Source organism: Pocillopora damicornis, chromosome 1 (genome assembly GCF_964200805.1).
Source record: "Pocillopora damicornis chromosome 1, jaPocDami1.2, whole genome shotgun sequence".
Classification (NCBI taxonomy): domain Eukaryota; kingdom Metazoa; phylum Cnidaria; class Anthozoa; order Scleractinia; family Pocilloporidae; genus Pocillopora; species Pocillopora damicornis.
This window is the reverse complement of record NC_142670.1, coordinates 25,666,002-25,683,613: the sequence shown is the minus strand read 5'-3', so window position 1 is coordinate 25,683,613 and position 17,612 is coordinate 25,666,002. Positions and strand designations below refer to the sequence as shown.

Here is a 17,612-nt window from a genome sequence, read left to right as displayed (position 1 = left end):
TGAAGGAAAAAAATTTGCGAAATTTTCCTTCTTTTTATTTTAGGGGCGAAAGTTTCACGACCTTACGAGAAATCTTTTGTGGCTTAAATTTTCCCTTGCTTCGCTAAACCATAACAGAATGAAAGATGTTCAGAAGACGTGATTGGTGGGACGTTGCGCGAGAGGGGTTTTAGATACAAAACCACCGAATCATACACGCAGTAGATAAGACTTTGAACAGATATAATTTTAATGAAGTTGCTTGTAGCTATAGTTCACATGCGTAGAATAAAATAAACCGCAAATTTTTTATATGTCAAATATTTTCTAATTCAACGTACCTCGGTTTATAATATCCTAATGTGGTTTTCTGTAAAATAAAACAGTTAAAAATTCATGAGGAGGGTGATTCCACCTGTTGCTTTTGGCTATGTGTCGATCTGTTTATTTATTTTACATCGCTGTCTATTAAGGAATACAATAGCTCTTCTAAAAGCTTATCAAACGGAACGCCGAGCTATTCGAAGCGTCGAGTTTTGACAGATGAAAACGATGAATTGAGCTGGCGTGTGCCTGACGCCATTTAAGTGGCTGAAAGCTTCTTGGTATCCATGGTTAAAACAACTGACCGTTTACTGCGAGTTACCGTGGTATGAAGAGATATTTTGGCAATTCATTTGACTGACGCTAGCAACAACACTCTTCTCCAGAATCACCATCTAAATGCAAGAAAAGCATCGAAAATGTTCTTGGAACTTGCCATCTCCTGACGGTAATTGACTGACATCGAATCTACGCCCGTACTTTGCCTCTGACACCTGTTGAAATTAAGATGCAGGTTTACCAAGCGAAGAATTACTGAAATGGGAAACACGGTGGATTGCTTCAGCTGTTTTGATATCCCAGGTCTGGTAATAACCGTCAAAACTGGAGACACGAAAGGTGGTGGATTGCACAATACAGCTTATTTGACGATCATTGACGAAAAAGGAAATAGATCTCAAGAATTATGCCTGACAGGGTGTTGTGTTACGGTGTTCAAGAAAGGCCACACGGATACTTTTAAGATCTGCGAGCCAGTGAAAATCGGACGCTTTTGCAAAATCGAATTCGTCCGACGGGATGCAACGGGTCGTAGAAATTATGTAGAATGGTTCATTGAAACGATTGAAATTCGACGCTATACCGCAGGAGACTACGAAGATTTTATATTTCCATGCCATCGATGGATAAAGAACAAACAACCCTTAATTTTAAGGATGTTTGACAGCACCTTACCTCAGTTTGATGTTGAGACTGAGCAAAGGGAAACGGAATTATTTTGGAAAAGAACTATGTATCGATATTACAGAAGACGACCTGGAATTCCGCCTCAGGTGAGACATGGGACACTACTAATCAAGTCTTCGTTAATTAACTCGCAAAATTCAATACTTGCAAGCCATGGCTTTATATACCCCAGTCTCGGTGCGCGTCCCGGGAGAAAAAAAAACTTAGCTTGAGCTTAGAAAGTTTTCGAGGAAAGATTCCACGCAAATTGGAAAGCTTCAGAATGAGAAGTAAAATGATCTTAATTGCACAAAGGCACTGTGATTACTTATTAGTCAAACCGATTGCAAAATGTTTTAAAGAGAGAAATTTTCGAAGTCTGGTTAGCTGTTGCCTAAACTTGTTGGAAAGCTGCCATCTTTAAAAGGACGAACTCCTGCATAAAAAATGGCCATATGTAGGTACGATGTAATTAACCTAGGAACAGGAAAAAACGGAATTTCATAAGAGACTTTCCAAAATTATTAATTTTTTTCCAAGTTGTGCTGATCACAGATCACCAGCGATACATTTCAGCAAATATTTGACCGTTGGAACTCTTTCACGAGTTGACCTGTCATTCGGTGTTGATTTGCGTGCGTCTTTGCAATTGAGCTTCGCGTCTTTTTTTTTTTAAATCTTCCGCAATCAGGAGCCAACGCCGTAAGCACGCCAGGAATTGAAAGGCATGCGTAGCATCATCTTCGCAAAAGAAGAGTTTTCCCCGTTGTTAAGGACTGAGGTTAACTTCTTGGCAGAAATTTTTTTTAAAGAAAATTTAGTAATTTTAGAGCTAGGTCGGAAAAAACGATGGGATTCAATTACCATGTTGGGTTGTTCGGAGATGTTGACGCAGTTTTTTTTAAAGAGCTATCACAGTTCTGGGCCAGTTTGTAATCATTTTCCGGAGTCGTAAGAAAAAACGAAATATCCTCTGCATATTGCAAAGGCTACTGCTTTATAGTGTCATTAGTCTGTTTATTACTGAATTTATACCAACGCATACATGTTATAACATAGACATACCAGAAGTACGCTAATGGTACTTTGTACTTTGTCTTTTTCAGATAAGCTTCTGCCCGAAAGAAGAAGTTTTTAGCTGCAATCATCAGGTTAGTACCAGCTCGCAATATCACTTTTAGCGTAGCTAAGGTCGGTTTGTCGCTTAAAACTCAGAAAAAATGGTAACTTCTGAATTTGCATAAATTAGTATGTGCTAAAACAGTGGATAGATTTGAAGGCGCACCCTGATTGGCTACTTAAACTCCGAATATTCTTTGCTATTTCTCTCCGAGCAACGCGTGCGGGATTTGCGCCCTAAAATATTGTAATAGCTGCAGGAATAAATGAGTTAAAATCATCTTTTTTTCCGTGTTATATCACTTATTTTAATACGATAACAACTACTCACCTCAGTGTCGGTGAGTCGCGGTGGATATTTACCTCGCTGCTTCGCAATTCGGTAAATATCCACCACTCACCGCCTCCACTTCGGTGAATTAATGATTTTTAACCAGTATATACCACTCAAGTGGATACTGCTTTTCGCTGATTTGCTGGTTAGGAAGTGATAAGCAGGCACTATTTACTTCCGAGCAGCCGGAGAGACAAAATCGCGCGTCATCAGTTTATTTCTGACCAGGTTTGGGTATTGTGACAGAAAATAAGTAATCTTTTTTGTTTCTGTGTGGTATATACTAAAATAATTATTCACCTCAGCGGCGGGCCGGGAAAAGTGGTGGATATTTACCTTGCCGCACCTCTACTTCGGTGAATAATTATTGAATAGCCTACATTTTAAAACCATTCCCCATGCCTGCACATTTATTTCTCAGACTGGTTTTGTGTATGTTTGGTTGCGTCATGCTAACTTTAAATGAAGTCAATCCGTACCAAAGATTTCATCTCCTCTCAGTGCTCAAATCAATTCTCGGCCGTGGTCCACGATGAAGTTTAAAGTTGTTCTAGATGCAACTTCTGTTATTTTCGCGGTCAAATTAACTACTCGTGAGTCTCTGAGGTCACAGTTTTGTCTGACTCACCGAGAAAACTAAATCAGAGATAAATGCAAAAGGTTTTTCTCGTATAGCGACGAGATCAATCAAACGTAAATTGGCCACCGTTAAGAGTTTGAAAGCTGAAGTTTTGAGTGTTAGCCACTCGTCTTTAGCTCTGACTAACAGCTAAGGCTCGAAATGTCAGCTTTCAAACTCTGAACGGTGGCCAATTAACGTTATCAGGGCAAGTTGAAAACGTAAATTGGCCACCGTAAAAGGTTTAAAAGGCTGAGGTTTCGAGCGTTAGCCCTTTGTCTAATCTGCATTCAACCTATTTATAAATGTATCTATAGGTGACTCCGTGGCGCAATGGTAGCGCGTCTGACTCCAGATCAGAAGGCTGCGTGTTCGAGTCACGTCGGGGTCATCGTGTCACATTTTTTTTTTCCAAGTTAGAAATCACTTCTGAAGTCTTTATGCTGTTGCCAGACGAGAACGCAGATCAATATCAGTATCTGAGCATCTATACACCTACCATTCCCCTAACCCAGCACTAACCCTAACCTTTTTTTTTCAGTTTATTGTTTTCGGGTCAGGGGAGTGATCGCTGCAGTTGCTTAGATATTGACATTGATCCGAGAATGGTATTTAGGACAGACAATGCATCATAGACGACATAAAGTCTTTGATGCTTGTAAAGAATACTTGTCTTTATCTCAGGACAGATTAACTATAGGAGAACTGGTAGAAAAGGCTAGTCTTTCGAAACGGAGGATCACTTTGGTAATAAAGTATTACTTCATTGGAAAACATGGCGGCCTCATTTCCGGCATGCACCTGAAACTTATCCTGAGGCTTAAAACAAGGTTGAACGCCAAACCAAGGCCTATTAACAATCATCCGAATTCTCATTCTAAATTTGTTTTGTTCAACTTCAAAAGAGTTTACAACAAACGTCATGTATTGGTGATTTGCAGCCTTTGCGTTTATACGGTTCCAGTGAGCATGCGCAGGTTTCTATTGCCTCCAGGAAGTCGCGCGATAGTCACAAACATACGAGGAGTTTTATTCTGTTAAGCAAGTGACATTTTTAAAAAGTAGAAAAGACAGCACTGACATTAATAACTTAGATGCTAATTCCACTCAAGTTACTCAAATTTCAATCGATCGACTTAAAGAATCAAATCTGCTCATCTCTAAGCGCCCCCCCTCCCCTCCCCCCAAAATAAAAAACAAAAACAAAAACAAAAACAAAAAAAAAAAGGAGCAAATAAAAAACGGCATTGAAATTCATCATTCTAGAGTACGTTTCGAGGAGATGAATAGCTCTTTGGAACACACAGGTTTTAAGTCTTTGTCCCAGAATTCATACGCTAAAGACTGATTAGCATTTTACATGTTTCAACTAGGGAGAGAGGAAACTTAGTTGATTAAGAAAAGTTGATAAAAATACTCCACCCCCGGTGGGACTCGAACCCACAACCTTTGAATTAGAAGTCCAACACGCTAGTCCATTGCGCCACGGGGGCTTCACAAAGTATCCAGTGATTAATTTAAATCTTATTTCAGCTATTTCCTTCTTTTTTTTTTTCACTCGGTTTGCCTCTTATTTAGCCTTGACCAAAACATTACCTAGTTCCCTTTCAATATCTTCACGGTTTATGCATCGTAAACGGAAAAGATTTACTGGTTGAAATACCTGTTCTATGATGCTACGATCTCAAACGTAGTGTTCCATGTTAAAAAAAATGGCATTCCACAGTGTCTTACGAGAAGCTTTTATCAGTACTTTAACTAAACGCTGAGATCACTTTAAAACGACAGATGTCGATATCGATTGTGAATCTGCCTGATCCTCTTTATTTCTCTTTTTTCGGGGTCCTCAAAAACGATCACAAGAACATCATAACACATGGCAATTTACACCAATCTAATTTTCCTCTTCATTTTCAGTGGGATATCATTGTGAGGCGATCTAGTTTAGTCAACGCTTTCAATCTGCCAGACTACGGCTATGAACCTTGGAACTCGCTTCATGACTTTGACGAAATTTTTGACAGAAAATTTGGCAAACCAGCGGTAGGTTGATCGTTTGCAGATCAGGTGAATGATCATTGTTATACAGAGTTACAGCACAAGCTGAATATTCATATCATCCGTTGTACGAAATCGTTTGTTATTCTGCGGTAGTGCTGACGAGTCTATTGAATTTATCAGAGAAGAAGAAGAAGATAAGAAAAACTTAAAGACGACAAGCAAAAAAATAAAAAACTGCCACTTAGTCAGATGGAAATGAATCAAAGAATGAAGGTGTATGAAGATTTGCCCTGAATAATCCAAAAGGTGAAGCAGTGATTATGTAACTGTGCAAACATTTCCCATGAAGCCAATGGGGCTTATCATTCATGTTTTTGCAATCGAGTATGACTTAATTTCAAGTTTCCTGAAATTTCTTGGAAGAACATTTGATAAGAAAATTCTTTAATTCAATCATAATCTTGCCTGTCGTTTACCTCCTTTTTCTTCTTCTTTTTTCTCTCTCTCTTTTTTTCCCTCAGGGACGAAACTATTGGAGAGATGATGTGCATTTCGCTCGACAGAGATTGTGTGGCTGTAATCCAACGCTCATTCGTCTTTGCACCAAAGTACCCGACAAGTGAGTCTGTGTTTTGAGATTCGTTGCATGAAATTCTGACTAAAGCTTCTTAATAAACCCTCCATAAATGCTTGCAAAACACGCCCACCTTATACTTGGATATGCCTATGTTTCAGTAAGCAGTTTGTTTCCTATATAACAAATGCTTTCTCGTAGGCTTGCTGTTACGTCAGCGATGCTAGAGCCATTTCTTGAGGGACAAACGTTGGAAATGGCGTTGGAAGCAAACAGGATCTTTATTGTCGATTTAGAAATTTTGGCCCGGTTAGAACTAGATGAGTCAAGAAAGGTTAGTTTTATTGTTCGTATAAAATAACCGTGATAAGACCAACGCCCTGATTGGTCAAAAACCTATCGGTCATTGCACCGCCAAACACATAGAAAATTGAGGTTTATCTTATAAAAGCAACAGATCACACTTTTCATCGCTTTACCGGCGTAATGTTCAGAGAACACTAGTCTCCGGCTCGTAGTTTACAAACTTTTATTGTGTTTCTCCCAACATCCCGAGTGGGTTATAATTTCGGTAAACTGAGGAAAAGAGCTGTCTTTTGCTTTTATCGCTAGATCTTTTTCGGGTTTTTAAAAGATACGTGGTGCGATTCAAGAACGAGTTAGAAAAATAGGAAAAAAGGAAAACAAAACAAAGTAAATTGATCAAAACAAATTACAAAGGTGCCAATTCCTACTAAGATACTTACAAAATTTCATACGATCTTTTTAAAACATCTGCATGGACGCCAAAACAAAAAAACCAACAAACCAAAAAATAGTATTTGAAATTCTTTAGTTTGGAGTGCATTTTGCGGAGAGTAATAGTTCTATAGGAACACAAAACTGTAAGTTCACAGAGTTCATAAGCTAAAGATCGACTGACCGGCACTTTTCCTGCTTCAACGATAAAAAGAACTTAATGTTTGACACAATAAAAATACTTCACCCCCGGTGGGACTCGAACCCACAACCTTTGAATTAGAAGTCCAACACGCTAGTCCATTGCGCCACGGGGGCTTCACAATCGATGAGTTTGGTTTGAAACTGTTTAATGTGGCAAATTATATTATCAACTCATTTGATAAAACCAAATTATCATTTTGGAATAGTTTTATTTCTCCATGGATCTCTTTAGGTTGTGTCTCCAATGGCATTGTTCTTCCTGAGTCCATCGAAGTGTTATCTTGTTCCTATCGCCATCCAGCTCTATCAGGAGAGAGGAGAGGATAATCCGGTATGAATATCCAGTCAGTATTTTGCAGTTATAAATATCGCGAAAAACACCAATGCTAAGTATCTCACCGTGCATTATCAACACTAAACAAATTTAACGCGGTTTTCATCGTCGTTTAGGATATTTTCCTGCTTATTTGTCGCTTCTTTTAAGAATCTCAGTGCCATATGTGAATACGCACGCAACACTGAAACATTGAGTGTCTCTCGAGCTATTTAACAAATAGAGAAGCCTTGACTGTGCTCTGTTCCGTTGTACAGCACGCAGGAAGCTGTTCGAGCACGAAAGAAGTGTAGAGAGAAACACGAGGCGTAGTCTATTGCTTCTCCCTACTTCTTGAGTGTTCTAACCGCTTCCTAAGTGCCTTACAATTATATTTTATATTACTTATCATTTTTGTTCATTTATTCATTGTATTTTTTTTTGGCAAATACACATTTAATTTCTCGGCTAGGTTTTCCTTCCCAGCGACCCTTGGTACACCTGGGTGCTAGCAAAGATGTGGTTCAACAACGCTGACGCGCAGTATCACAGAGCATGCGTACTGCTAGGTACTGATACAACATGCGCGATCTAAATTGAACGTGTCTTCATTTGCTATATAGAATGACATTTTATCTTGAACAACTGTGCTCAGACCAGTATAGCAATGTACATAAACAAGTCTACAAACTTGTAGGTACCATTTACGTACTAATAAGAAGATGCAGTGTTCTATAATTTCTGAAAGTTCAAGCCTGGCGAAGTCATTCTGATTGAGTTTTTCAAAAAGAGGCTTTTCGATCCTAGAGTGCACCATCCCTTGCTAAGCCCACGATAGTAAATGGGTTTCACAGAACACTCTAAAACCGGTCACTAATTATTGTCTGGGGGAAGGAAGGAGGGGTCGGAGGATTTTGCTTATGTCGTGTCACAGTTAAATTACCTAGTCCCCCCCATAAGGCTATATTCCCCCCTTTAAATCCTCCAACTCCATGATCGCTCCCTAAACACCCTCTGGGAAAAGATCCAGCATTTATTGCGTTCATTTTCCTTCTCTCAAGTTTTCCCTGACTGCCACAACAGACGATAGGAGAAAATCATAACTCTGTGTAATTCTCGCACAAACATGACCTAGATATTCTTAAATTGAGAAAATATCATCCATTTAAAATTAATTAACTCCAGTAAGGGATTTCTCTTGGTCTACTTCTGCTAATACTAGTTGTCTCAGAGTAACCACAACTAAAACATCAACAGCAGCACATAACTCCTTTACTTACAGTTTGGTTGTGCTGTTCATTTTTTTCTTTTCTTTTCTGAAGGATACACCCATCTTCTTTTGGAAGCAGTTTCCATAGCAACACATCGTCAGCTTTCTCCTTCACATCCGATCTATAGATTACTTGCACCGTACTTACGTCACGTGATTCCCGTGAACTGGTAAGTTTTTGACATCAGTCATACTTCCACAGAACATTAACGGGTTTAGGTCGGTTTAAGGATCTAATTATTCACATTCGATAGATAAAAAGTTTTCTTGATTAATTTCCCAGAGATATTTCTTTAGAACTGTAGATTAGTTTTTTATTATTATTATTATTCTGGATTTAAACCTATGATGGAGGCCAGGGCTTAATGTGATGGGATGAATTGCACCGCGTTCGCCCCCTATCGAGTTCGCCCCCACCTTATGCCGTGTTCGCCCCCACACTTTTCGAGTTCGACCCCATTAAGTCGAGTTCGCCCCTTGATTGAGTGATATCCAGATGAGTTGATTTGTGACGAAGACACTAGCGGAATGTGCCAAATGTCACGTCAGCGACGACCATTTTGAATTTCGGCAATTGCGTGGAACCTGCTTGGGAACTGGGTTGACGGAATCCAGTAAATACTCTGCGTGGGATCTGAGGTTACCAGAAATAACTGTATACACTTAACTTGTGATAAAGAGAACCACACGGTTTATATAAAGAACACGAAATGTGTTGATCGTAACAACCAGACTTGAGAAGATGCAAACCACGCTTTCATCGCGACAGCATTGCTTAAGTTGTTAGACTTGTACCCGTTTAGCTTTATTTTTGAAATTAAGACTGAAGAATTTACTTATCAACTTACGAATCAACTCATCTGGATATCACTCAATAAAGGGGCGAACTCGACTTGATGGGGTCGAACTCGAAAAGTGTGGGAGCGAACACGGTATAAGGTAGGGGCGAACTCGATAGGGGGCGAAAGCGGCGGATACCGATGGGATAATTTGGCCAACGAAAAAGGCTTCGAAAGAGACTTCAAAACTCTCTAAACTGAGAAACATAAAAGTTACCACTGACCCCGACGTGACTCGAACACGCAGCCTTCTGATCTGGAGTCAGACGCGCTACCATTGCGCCACGGAGTCAACTGCCTTTAAAAATGATTCGTCTTATTAATCTAATCACTATATAGCTTCAACAACCTTTTGCGTTAATATAATAAGTTATTAAGTGCAAAGCACGAAGCAGTTGGGTTCAAAGTTTGGGTCTATTTTGTTTGGCTTCTTCGGTTGGCCTAAACTTAGTTGTGAAGATTTCTCAGTACGCCATTCATCAACTCTGTTATTCACTCTTCTTCTCACAGTTTTGAAGTAAACGAATTGCTCGCGCCAGGTTCTTGGATTGACAGCGCGACAACTCTCGGAGCGAAGGGCACCCAGGATCTTATAGCCTTAGGGTAGGTGCCTTGTGGCTCACTTTCTGCACTGATGAATAAGCCCGAATATTTTAACTAGCAGGGGTTTTCAAAGCACTTTCCTCGCTTATGTATTATATTTGCTCGTGGGTCTCTTTGCATTTCTAAGAACTGTCGGGTCGGACCATCTTGTTTGCAAGGTAGACGGGGAAGTTCTAAGAACTGATGTCAATTTTTCTTTCGAATCGATTCTTCGCTTTAAGTAGAGTCATTAAGTTGTCAAGATCCTGGTTGGCCTCATTGAAAAATTGGAGGGAAATTGAACGAAGACGATGGTGAAAACAGTTCCCAATCCTTGAAGCATTCTGGCGTAATATAGGGAATTTCTTTTTTCAGCAAACTGGCAAGAACTAATCTTATGATTTCGGACGGACTTTGCATATAACAGGCGACCATAGCTTATGATTTATCAGACTGTTCCAAAAGTCTCATAGCTACTTATCTTTATTTTAAATCTATCAATTTTTTTTTTGATTGATTAGCTGGGAAGACTGGAGAATGGATGTGCACGGCACTTTACCGGCGGACCTTGAGCAAAGAGGAGTAAGTTTATATTTAAAACCTTGTTCAGTTTTCATTAAGAAGTGTAAAGAACAAAAATAATAGACACCTTAGGGATCGAAGTTTTCCGCGGACCACAAACCACGGTTTCAAATTTGCTATTCGCAGTTGTACACCTCCTTCGTCTATTAAGATTGGTGTTGGTTTGACGCGTGACAACGTGGGAAATCAAGCAATGGACTGCATGATTCGACGCCATTCAAAAATCTCTCCCGGCATTCTCGTCCCTTTAGTTCGACTGCGTTAATAGCTATCTAGTCCTGAATTCTTAGTTGTAACCTCCAGTAGTAGGAAATTGTCATGACCAGAAGCATATATCTAGGTTATATGCCCTTTTACCAATCTGATTGGCCAATTTGCCTTTGTCGATAGGAGTTCAGAAAAGGCTGCACGTGCCAACGTGTCACGCAATGGTCACGCACTGAAAGAATTGTCAGTTTACTCAGTTGACGTCGATATCGTAGCAAAAAGAAAATCGACAGCGGTTTAGCGTGATCTGTACTCTTGTCAACAACAATATTCGTCATCATAGTGGTCAAAAGTTGTTACAGACTCACTCGGCCAGCTGCGCCTCGTGAGTCCACAACATTTTAACGAATATCTTTTTCGATAATGGTTCAGACCACGCTAGACCTTTGTCGATTTGTATGGCCAACTAAAAGGTGCCATGACAAAGTCAATGATAACAATGACAAAAATGAAAATAGACAAAAAAAAGTTGAAAGATAAAAAAAAACAACAACAACAACAACAAGAAGCAAGTATATCTGGAGACTCAATTAAATCAGTGTAAAGTGATCGAAGTTCCAAACAAACTTCATCAAACCAAACGCGTTTCTGAAAACAAATCTCTCCATTGCCAGAAATTTATCACTCCATACATCGATCTTTCTTGAAACTGGAAGATCTGGATCTTAGATCTATCTCTATATATCACCAGATAATCACTGTAATAAGAGAAAAAAAATCCTTTGTTGTTATGGTAACAGGTGGCTGATCCATCAGTACTGCCAGATTATCCTTACCGAGATGATGGCCTCATGTTGTATAATGCCATCAACAAGTACGTCACTTCAATTGTGGAGGCGAGATATGGTAAGGAAAATCGTTGATCCTTATGCACGTTATTTTCTTAATACAATATTAGCAGAAAAAAGGTCGAAGACCCTATAGAAATCTCGTTACTCTTTTAAAGGGCAAATTAAAACTGCATTTAATAATTAAATTGGGTGTTAGTCATAAACTATGTGTTAGTTATAAAATAAATTCGAGTTAATATTCAACATAAGTTCTTGTATTTCTTCTACATATGTGTAAATGGTCTCTTATCATACTTATTAGAATGTAAATTCATCAATAAGTTTATGCTGCTGAATTGCACCGTTAGCCAAGACTCTCTGAGCACTGCCGAAAAAGCATAGCGCATTTACATTACCAATTGGAATTTATAACTCCATATATCGATCTTTCTTGAATCTGAAACCTGACTGTTAAGAAGTCGCTCCTCACCTTTTTCTGTGGACCTTCAAAAATTTTCGTTAAATTTGATTATAACTAGATGAAGAAGAAACACTAACAGACGATTATGAGCTTCAGGCTTGGGGACTGGAGCTAATGGCAGATGGAAATCCCGGGTGCGGTATAAAGGTCAGTTAAATTGACTCACATTGATTGGTAATCAGATTCTTTGTATTTGCTATTTTGTTGAACTGATTTAATTCCTTCATTTAAGGGGAAAATTCTGCTTGTTGTTATCATTGTTTTTGTTGATGTATTTGTTAGTTATTCCAATACCAACTTCATGAAGGCTCTTCAATGTAACTTCTCAAACTCATTAATAACTCATGCTGAGAAAACAAAGGAAATTGTAACCGTGAAAGAGGTCTGGATATGAGATCTTAATTATCATAAAATTTGGTGAACTTTTGCTTTGATTTTCTCCAAGAATTGTTAATGCATGGTTTGAGAAGCTATATCAAACATTCGAAAGGGTGTTTCATCTGATATCCAAACACTTTGAAGTTGGTTAAAAAAAACTCGGCTGCGCCTCATTTTTTCAATCACTTCTCGGTGTTTGGATATCGGATGGAACACTCTTCCTCGTGTTTGATATATTACTTATAACAACAGAGCTTCTCTCCACCGAATGGTATAAAACAAAAACTGAAAGTGATCCCAATGACCAGTCAGGGCAAAGGAAGTTATCAGAATTTACTGAGGAGACTTCAAAGATAATTCAAGCAAATTAGCGGAATTAGACAAAAAATCGTATTAAAGGTAAAGTCCCGATTGTAATTCATTATTTAAATAGGGGGCGCGAGCTTTCAGATATTTCGATATCAACTGGCCACTGCTGACCTGGAAAAAAACTCATGATAATAGCTTGAAGAATCAAATTATTGATGTTCATTTCAGGGCGTGCCGGGTGAAGGCAGGTTCGAAACAACAGAACAGCTCTGCCAAACATTAACATCCATAATGTTCACCAGCACAGTTGGACATGCCGCAGTTAACGTTTCTCAGTATGACGAGTATGCGTTTCTTCCAAATTATCCGGCCATCTTGAAAGGACAACCGCCAAGAGATAAGGTTGATATGTCTATATCTAAAACCCTCTTTCTCTGTAAGTTCTGTGCAGTAACCACGGGCATAAGTATTTAGGAAGCTGAGCAAGATATCATTCCTAAACATGATACTTTGATTTGTAAATTTTGCATAAGAGTTCTTAACCCCCACCCCCTAGCCCCAACAATGTTGCACAGCGGTAGGTAGGTTAGAGAGAGACTCAAGGTCCTATTGGGGTAAAGAGGAACGAGAGTGACCGCATATAGAGGATCAGAAAGAATCTCGAAAATTGGACAACCTTTTACTTACTTTTTATACTACTTCGGATGGTATGGTAAACCGCAACACCAGCCCTAAGTCGTTCCTGTAAATTTAAGCTAAAAGTAAGTATAATATATATTGCATGTTAAATTGTGCTATCTACTCTCCTTTCCTTAGAAATGGAGGGAAGAAAGAGACATCTTGGCGTGTTTACCGGCAAAAAACATCAGTTTGGATATCATAGTTATAAACAAGCTCCTTTCAGAGAGGCACACCAACGGTTTAGCTGATTTTCACGCCATGTACCAACATGACCCAGTTGCCAAGAAAGCGATTTCCAGGTAGCCCAATTTATTACTGTTGTTCTTGTTGTTCTATTACGCGCAGCTCATCTATGTGCAGAATTCCCGAGGGTACACTCTTCTTTCTGCATTTCCTAAAAAGTTGACCATAACAATTTGTTCAACAATCAAGAGCTTCTCCAGTTGGGAATCATTTAATTTACCCTTGTGTTCGTAATATTTGATTCACGGGTGATATTGTAAGGGGAGATTAGATGCTAATAATTATCTCATAGGGGTCAGGGGATTAAGTAATCCTCGGAAGAGTTTTGGAAGAAGGCATTTTTTTTAAAGAGTAAAGAGTTAGTTTTGCACCTTTGCTTGTACCCAGTGTCTCCTCATTTGCAAGTGAGTAAAATCATGGATGTAACGTTTATGATATGTACAGGTTTCTAGACGATTTGAAGTGTATTGCATTAACCATATTGGACAGAAACAAAAAGAGACAAGTGGTCTATGAGTACCTGAACCCTACGAGAAGTTCGAACTGAACTTTGAAATACAAAACAGGTTGGCCTTTGCTTATTACTATTATTGATCAGTGATGGGGATGGCTGTAGTTTTTCGTCTTGAGGAAGTATGTAACAATGATCTGCTAGAATCTTTTTAATCATATCCCACTAAGTGTACAAACAGTTGAACTGAGCAGAGGGCGAGAAGTTTAAGTTTGCCATATGCTGTTTGCCTCTAACGTCTTGTTTAACTTCTCTTTTGATAAAATCGTTGTCCCTGTTGCCGGGAAAATTCAACGATGAAGTAATTATTCCAGGTGTCTAGTTTGTAAAACGAAGTGCTAAAATAAAAGGCGCGATTGTAGCGGAGAAGTGCAAAAAACGAGAGATGTTTGGGTCGAGTCGCGAAATGAACCGAACTTCCCTCGTTTTTCGATCCGCTGCCACCCCCTCGCCGTTTACTACCGTGGGTGCTCCGTTTTACTTATTGAATGTTTGTGACATGCTATGATTTTCCGGGATAAGTGATGAGTGATTGTAAGAGACAGGAATTTGGTATATAGATGTATACATTTATCAACGGTCATTTCTTTACACTTTATTTTACAAGTTATAAGTTTATTCCAGTGTTTAATTTCTGTTGTAGATGGTTTTGCTTGCGACATAGCTCAACTTATTCACGGTTGCATCAGGAAAGGCTTCGCATCAGATGTCAGTTTGCGATAAAACACATGTTGGCAATTCAATATGACAGCTTATTGTGGATGTGAAAAAATAATTTTACTTTTTGAAAAAATAAGATTTCAGTAGGGCTCAACAGAGCTAACATTTAATTAGTATTAATTTGTAAAAAATGCTAGGCGTAAGGATAAACAGAAAGTTTCTGTATTTCTCACTTTGCTTTATAACTTTTGCACGATTTATGACACACATTTTGTGTTTGAGTAATAGTTTTTGGGTAAAGCTTTTAAGGATAACAATGTTCACCAGACAATTGTATATTGCAAGTTATGATAAGTTAAATTTCGAGATAGCATTGAATGACCTTTTACTACGAAGTGACCTGACTACAATGATCACAACTATGACCAGTGAGAAGGTAAGTACCGCATGTTTCATCATGTCCCTCCTCCCTCGGAGTAGTATTTAGAGGAGAAATCAAGAGAGGGGTCCAGGTAGACCCACTTCATTATTTGACAAAGGTCAGGGTACCCAGAGACGATGTCAATATTGCTATCGGGAGCAGGCTCCCATTAGTTTGACTTCCCCCAACTCTTCCCTTCCTTCCGGCTTAACCTTGAAGCCGCCACATCAATATAGCCTAATGTTAGTTTATGCTATTGATCACATTTTTGTTCATTAGATTTCAGAATCGTTTTTGCAGCATTGCATTTCTCAAAGAATATTTTTTGTGTCGAACTGAAATGTTTACCACTCAGTGGTAACATTTTAAGTTTGATAACGAAATGAAAGGCCAATAACAGTGGGTAAAGGTGTGACAAAGATCGGCTTGCATCGTTTCTGAAGTCTTTGTTCTTTAACCAGCGTTCGAAACCATTGCATAAGACAAGGGCAGAGAAGGCTCTGCGGACGAGATTAAAGATTGAGATCGAGGATTTTCCTACCGATCAGTTTCTATTTGTTATTTTCTTATATCTTGGGTAATCACTTAGGAAAGAGGTACGCTTGCAGTTATATTAGTATGGGTGGTGGCAATCGCTTCGACATCCTCTCTTGTCATACTAGGTAACTAGGCCGCATTTTAAAGGCCCCACTTTTTCACTCACAGCAAATAATAATTTTCTTCATTCAAACGACAGAGTTAATAGTAGTCATTTTAAGGACATTGGCAGATGTAGACAAATACTCTTGATAGCGGAGAAAAACAAAAAAAAAAAGGATATAAGGCACTAACAGGGTGGAGCCCTAAAAGGCACATGGGGACGTTCTTAGTTCTCGAAGAAAAACGAATAAATGCACGTAGTTCTCTAAATCTAAATTTTAAGCTTCAGATAATGTTATTGAATCAATGCTTGTGGAGAGGAAATATTGGGGAATCTAGTTTGCAACGCAAATATGTTAATAATAATTTATTTCAGTTTTGAAAATCGGGGGAAAATGGGATGGGCACTAGAATTGTAAAATGATTATGAACAATAATAAGATTCTAACTATGTTAAATTTTGAACAATTGATTTTCACTTATGAACGATGATAAGATTGTAACTATATGTTAAAATTTAATCAATTCATTTTCACTTACTGTGATTTTAATGTACACTGAATAAACTATATTAACCCTTGTGATATGTTCATTCCATGTGTCCTGAAATTGCATTCATAATGATAGAGCAATCGTCAATTTTGTGTCTATGAAATCCGGGATTGCGTTACATCAGTTGGTCCAGAAAACTCGCGCCATCCCTTAACCAATCAGATGCAAAACTAAAACCAATCGTGACTTGGTCATTCGCGTTTTCCCGCGCTTCAAGCAGTTTGCATGTTTTCACTCTGTGTTCTCATTGGCTAATAACAAAGTTACCTTTATTCTGCCCAATAGAAAACTGCCCTAATGTTTATGTAATCTTACCTCCAATCGAGTGAACTTTTTAAAATTACAATTTTTTTAATGTTGGTAATTATTTTAGGTTGAAACAACTGCGTTGTGGTTCGATCTTTACATCACTGTCAAAGCTCAGCAGTTAATCTTTTTGTTCGACTTTGTTTCTCTGCAAGAATTAGCTGGCGATAGGTTGTTTAGGAGGAAGGGGGGGGAGAGGAAAGTTACTCTGATTTTATTCCACTGGATCTATACACTCATCTGTAAAATGCATTAATCGTTCTCACAATCTCGCGATCGAAAATTAAATTGTAAAAAAGGCTTCCTTTGTGCCCTGCATGTGAGTAAGCAAACATCTGAGCCCAGTTTTTCAAAAGGTAGATAACGCTATCCAACAGATAAGTCGCTCTCCAGCGGCTGTTATCAAAATGTACTGCGCTATCCATCGAAAAGAGATTTATCCAGTGCGGATATTGTTATCCACCCCTCGAACAACCGGATGGCTGGGTGTCTTACCTCGCTAGAAAATGATTAGTTACTCCCGTAGCTCACCAGCTAACTACTATACAATGGAACCGAGACTTCAAAGGAATCGTACAATACAATACAATACAAACTTTATTGACACTCCCTAAGAGGGCTTTTCAGTGACAATTAATAATTACAATAATAAAAATGTTTAATCTATAAAGCTAAAAATAATTACGAAAATTACAACTAAGAAACTTTAAGAAGGTACGATAAAAGGGTAAGATAATAACTAAGAAACTTTAAAAAAGGACAATGAAAAATATATGATATGATTAAAAACTAGGACCGAGTAGAAAGAAAAGCAGCAAATAATTTGGCCCTAAGTTTACACTTAAAATTAGAAGAAGAATTACAAAGTTTAAGATCATTATCTAAACTGTTCCACAGGCTGACAGTGCGATAATAAAAAGTTCTTTGTCCAGATTTAGTTTTGTATAATGGTATGTGCAACAGTTTGGAGC

At 38.5% G+C, this 17,612-nt stretch overlaps 1 protein-coding gene and 4 non-coding genes across 5 annotated transcripts; 2 read left to right on the top strand and 3 right to left on the bottom strand.

Annotated features, from left to right (window-relative positions):
• Positions 1 to 421: 421 nt before the first annotated feature.
• On the top strand, positions 422 to 16,364 carry LOC113675559 (polyunsaturated fatty acid 5-lipoxygenase). Its single transcript, XM_027192162.2, has 16 exons — positions 422 to 1,355; positions 2,355 to 2,399; positions 5,238 to 5,363; positions 5,843 to 5,940; positions 6,097 to 6,229; positions 7,070 to 7,168; positions 7,623 to 7,719; positions 8,473 to 8,590; positions 9,770 to 9,862; positions 10,363 to 10,423; positions 11,431 to 11,536; positions 12,000 to 12,088; positions 12,857 to 13,030; positions 13,445 to 13,608; positions 13,997 to 14,118; positions 14,707 to 16,364. Exons 1-15 carry the CDS (start codon positions 843 to 845, stop codon positions 14,097 to 14,099), a joined length of 2,019 nt encoding a protein of 672 aa, XP_027047963.2. The 5' UTR covers positions 422 to 842; the 3' UTR covers positions 14,100 to 14,118; positions 14,707 to 16,364.
• Trnaw-cca (transfer RNA tryptophan (anticodon CCA)) lies at positions 3,640 to 3,711 on the top strand. Its single transcript has one exon. It is a non-coding gene; the product is annotated as a tRNA-Trp (tRNA).
• On the bottom strand, positions 4,740 to 4,813 carry Trnar-ucu (transfer RNA arginine (anticodon UCU)). The gene has a single exon. It is a non-coding gene; the product is annotated as a tRNA-Arg (tRNA).
• Positions 6,878 to 6,951, bottom strand: Trnar-ucu (transfer RNA arginine (anticodon UCU)). Its single transcript has one exon. It is a non-coding gene; the product is annotated as a tRNA-Arg (tRNA).
• On the bottom strand, positions 9,480 to 9,551 carry Trnaw-cca (transfer RNA tryptophan (anticodon CCA)). Its single transcript has one exon. It is a non-coding gene; the product is annotated as a tRNA-Trp (tRNA).
• Positions 16,365 to 17,612: the final 1,248 nt, after the last annotated feature.

What these genes read in the sequence shown, in the direction of transcription:
- LOC113675559 (XM_027192162.2), top strand. Translation starts at nt 843, where the DNA reads ATGGGAAACACGGTGGATTGCTTCAGCTGTTTTGATATCCCAGGTCTG. An exon ending in TGCACCAAAGTACCCGACAA is followed by an intron (nt 5,941 to 6,096) that starts GTGAGTCTGTGT and finishes GCTTTCTCGTAG; the next exon opens with GCTTGCTGTTACGTCAGCGA. An exon ending in GACAACCGCCAAGAGATAAG is followed by an intron (nt 13,031 to 13,444) that starts GTTGATATGTCT and finishes TCCTTTCCTTAG; the next exon opens with AAATGGAGGGAAGAAAGAGA.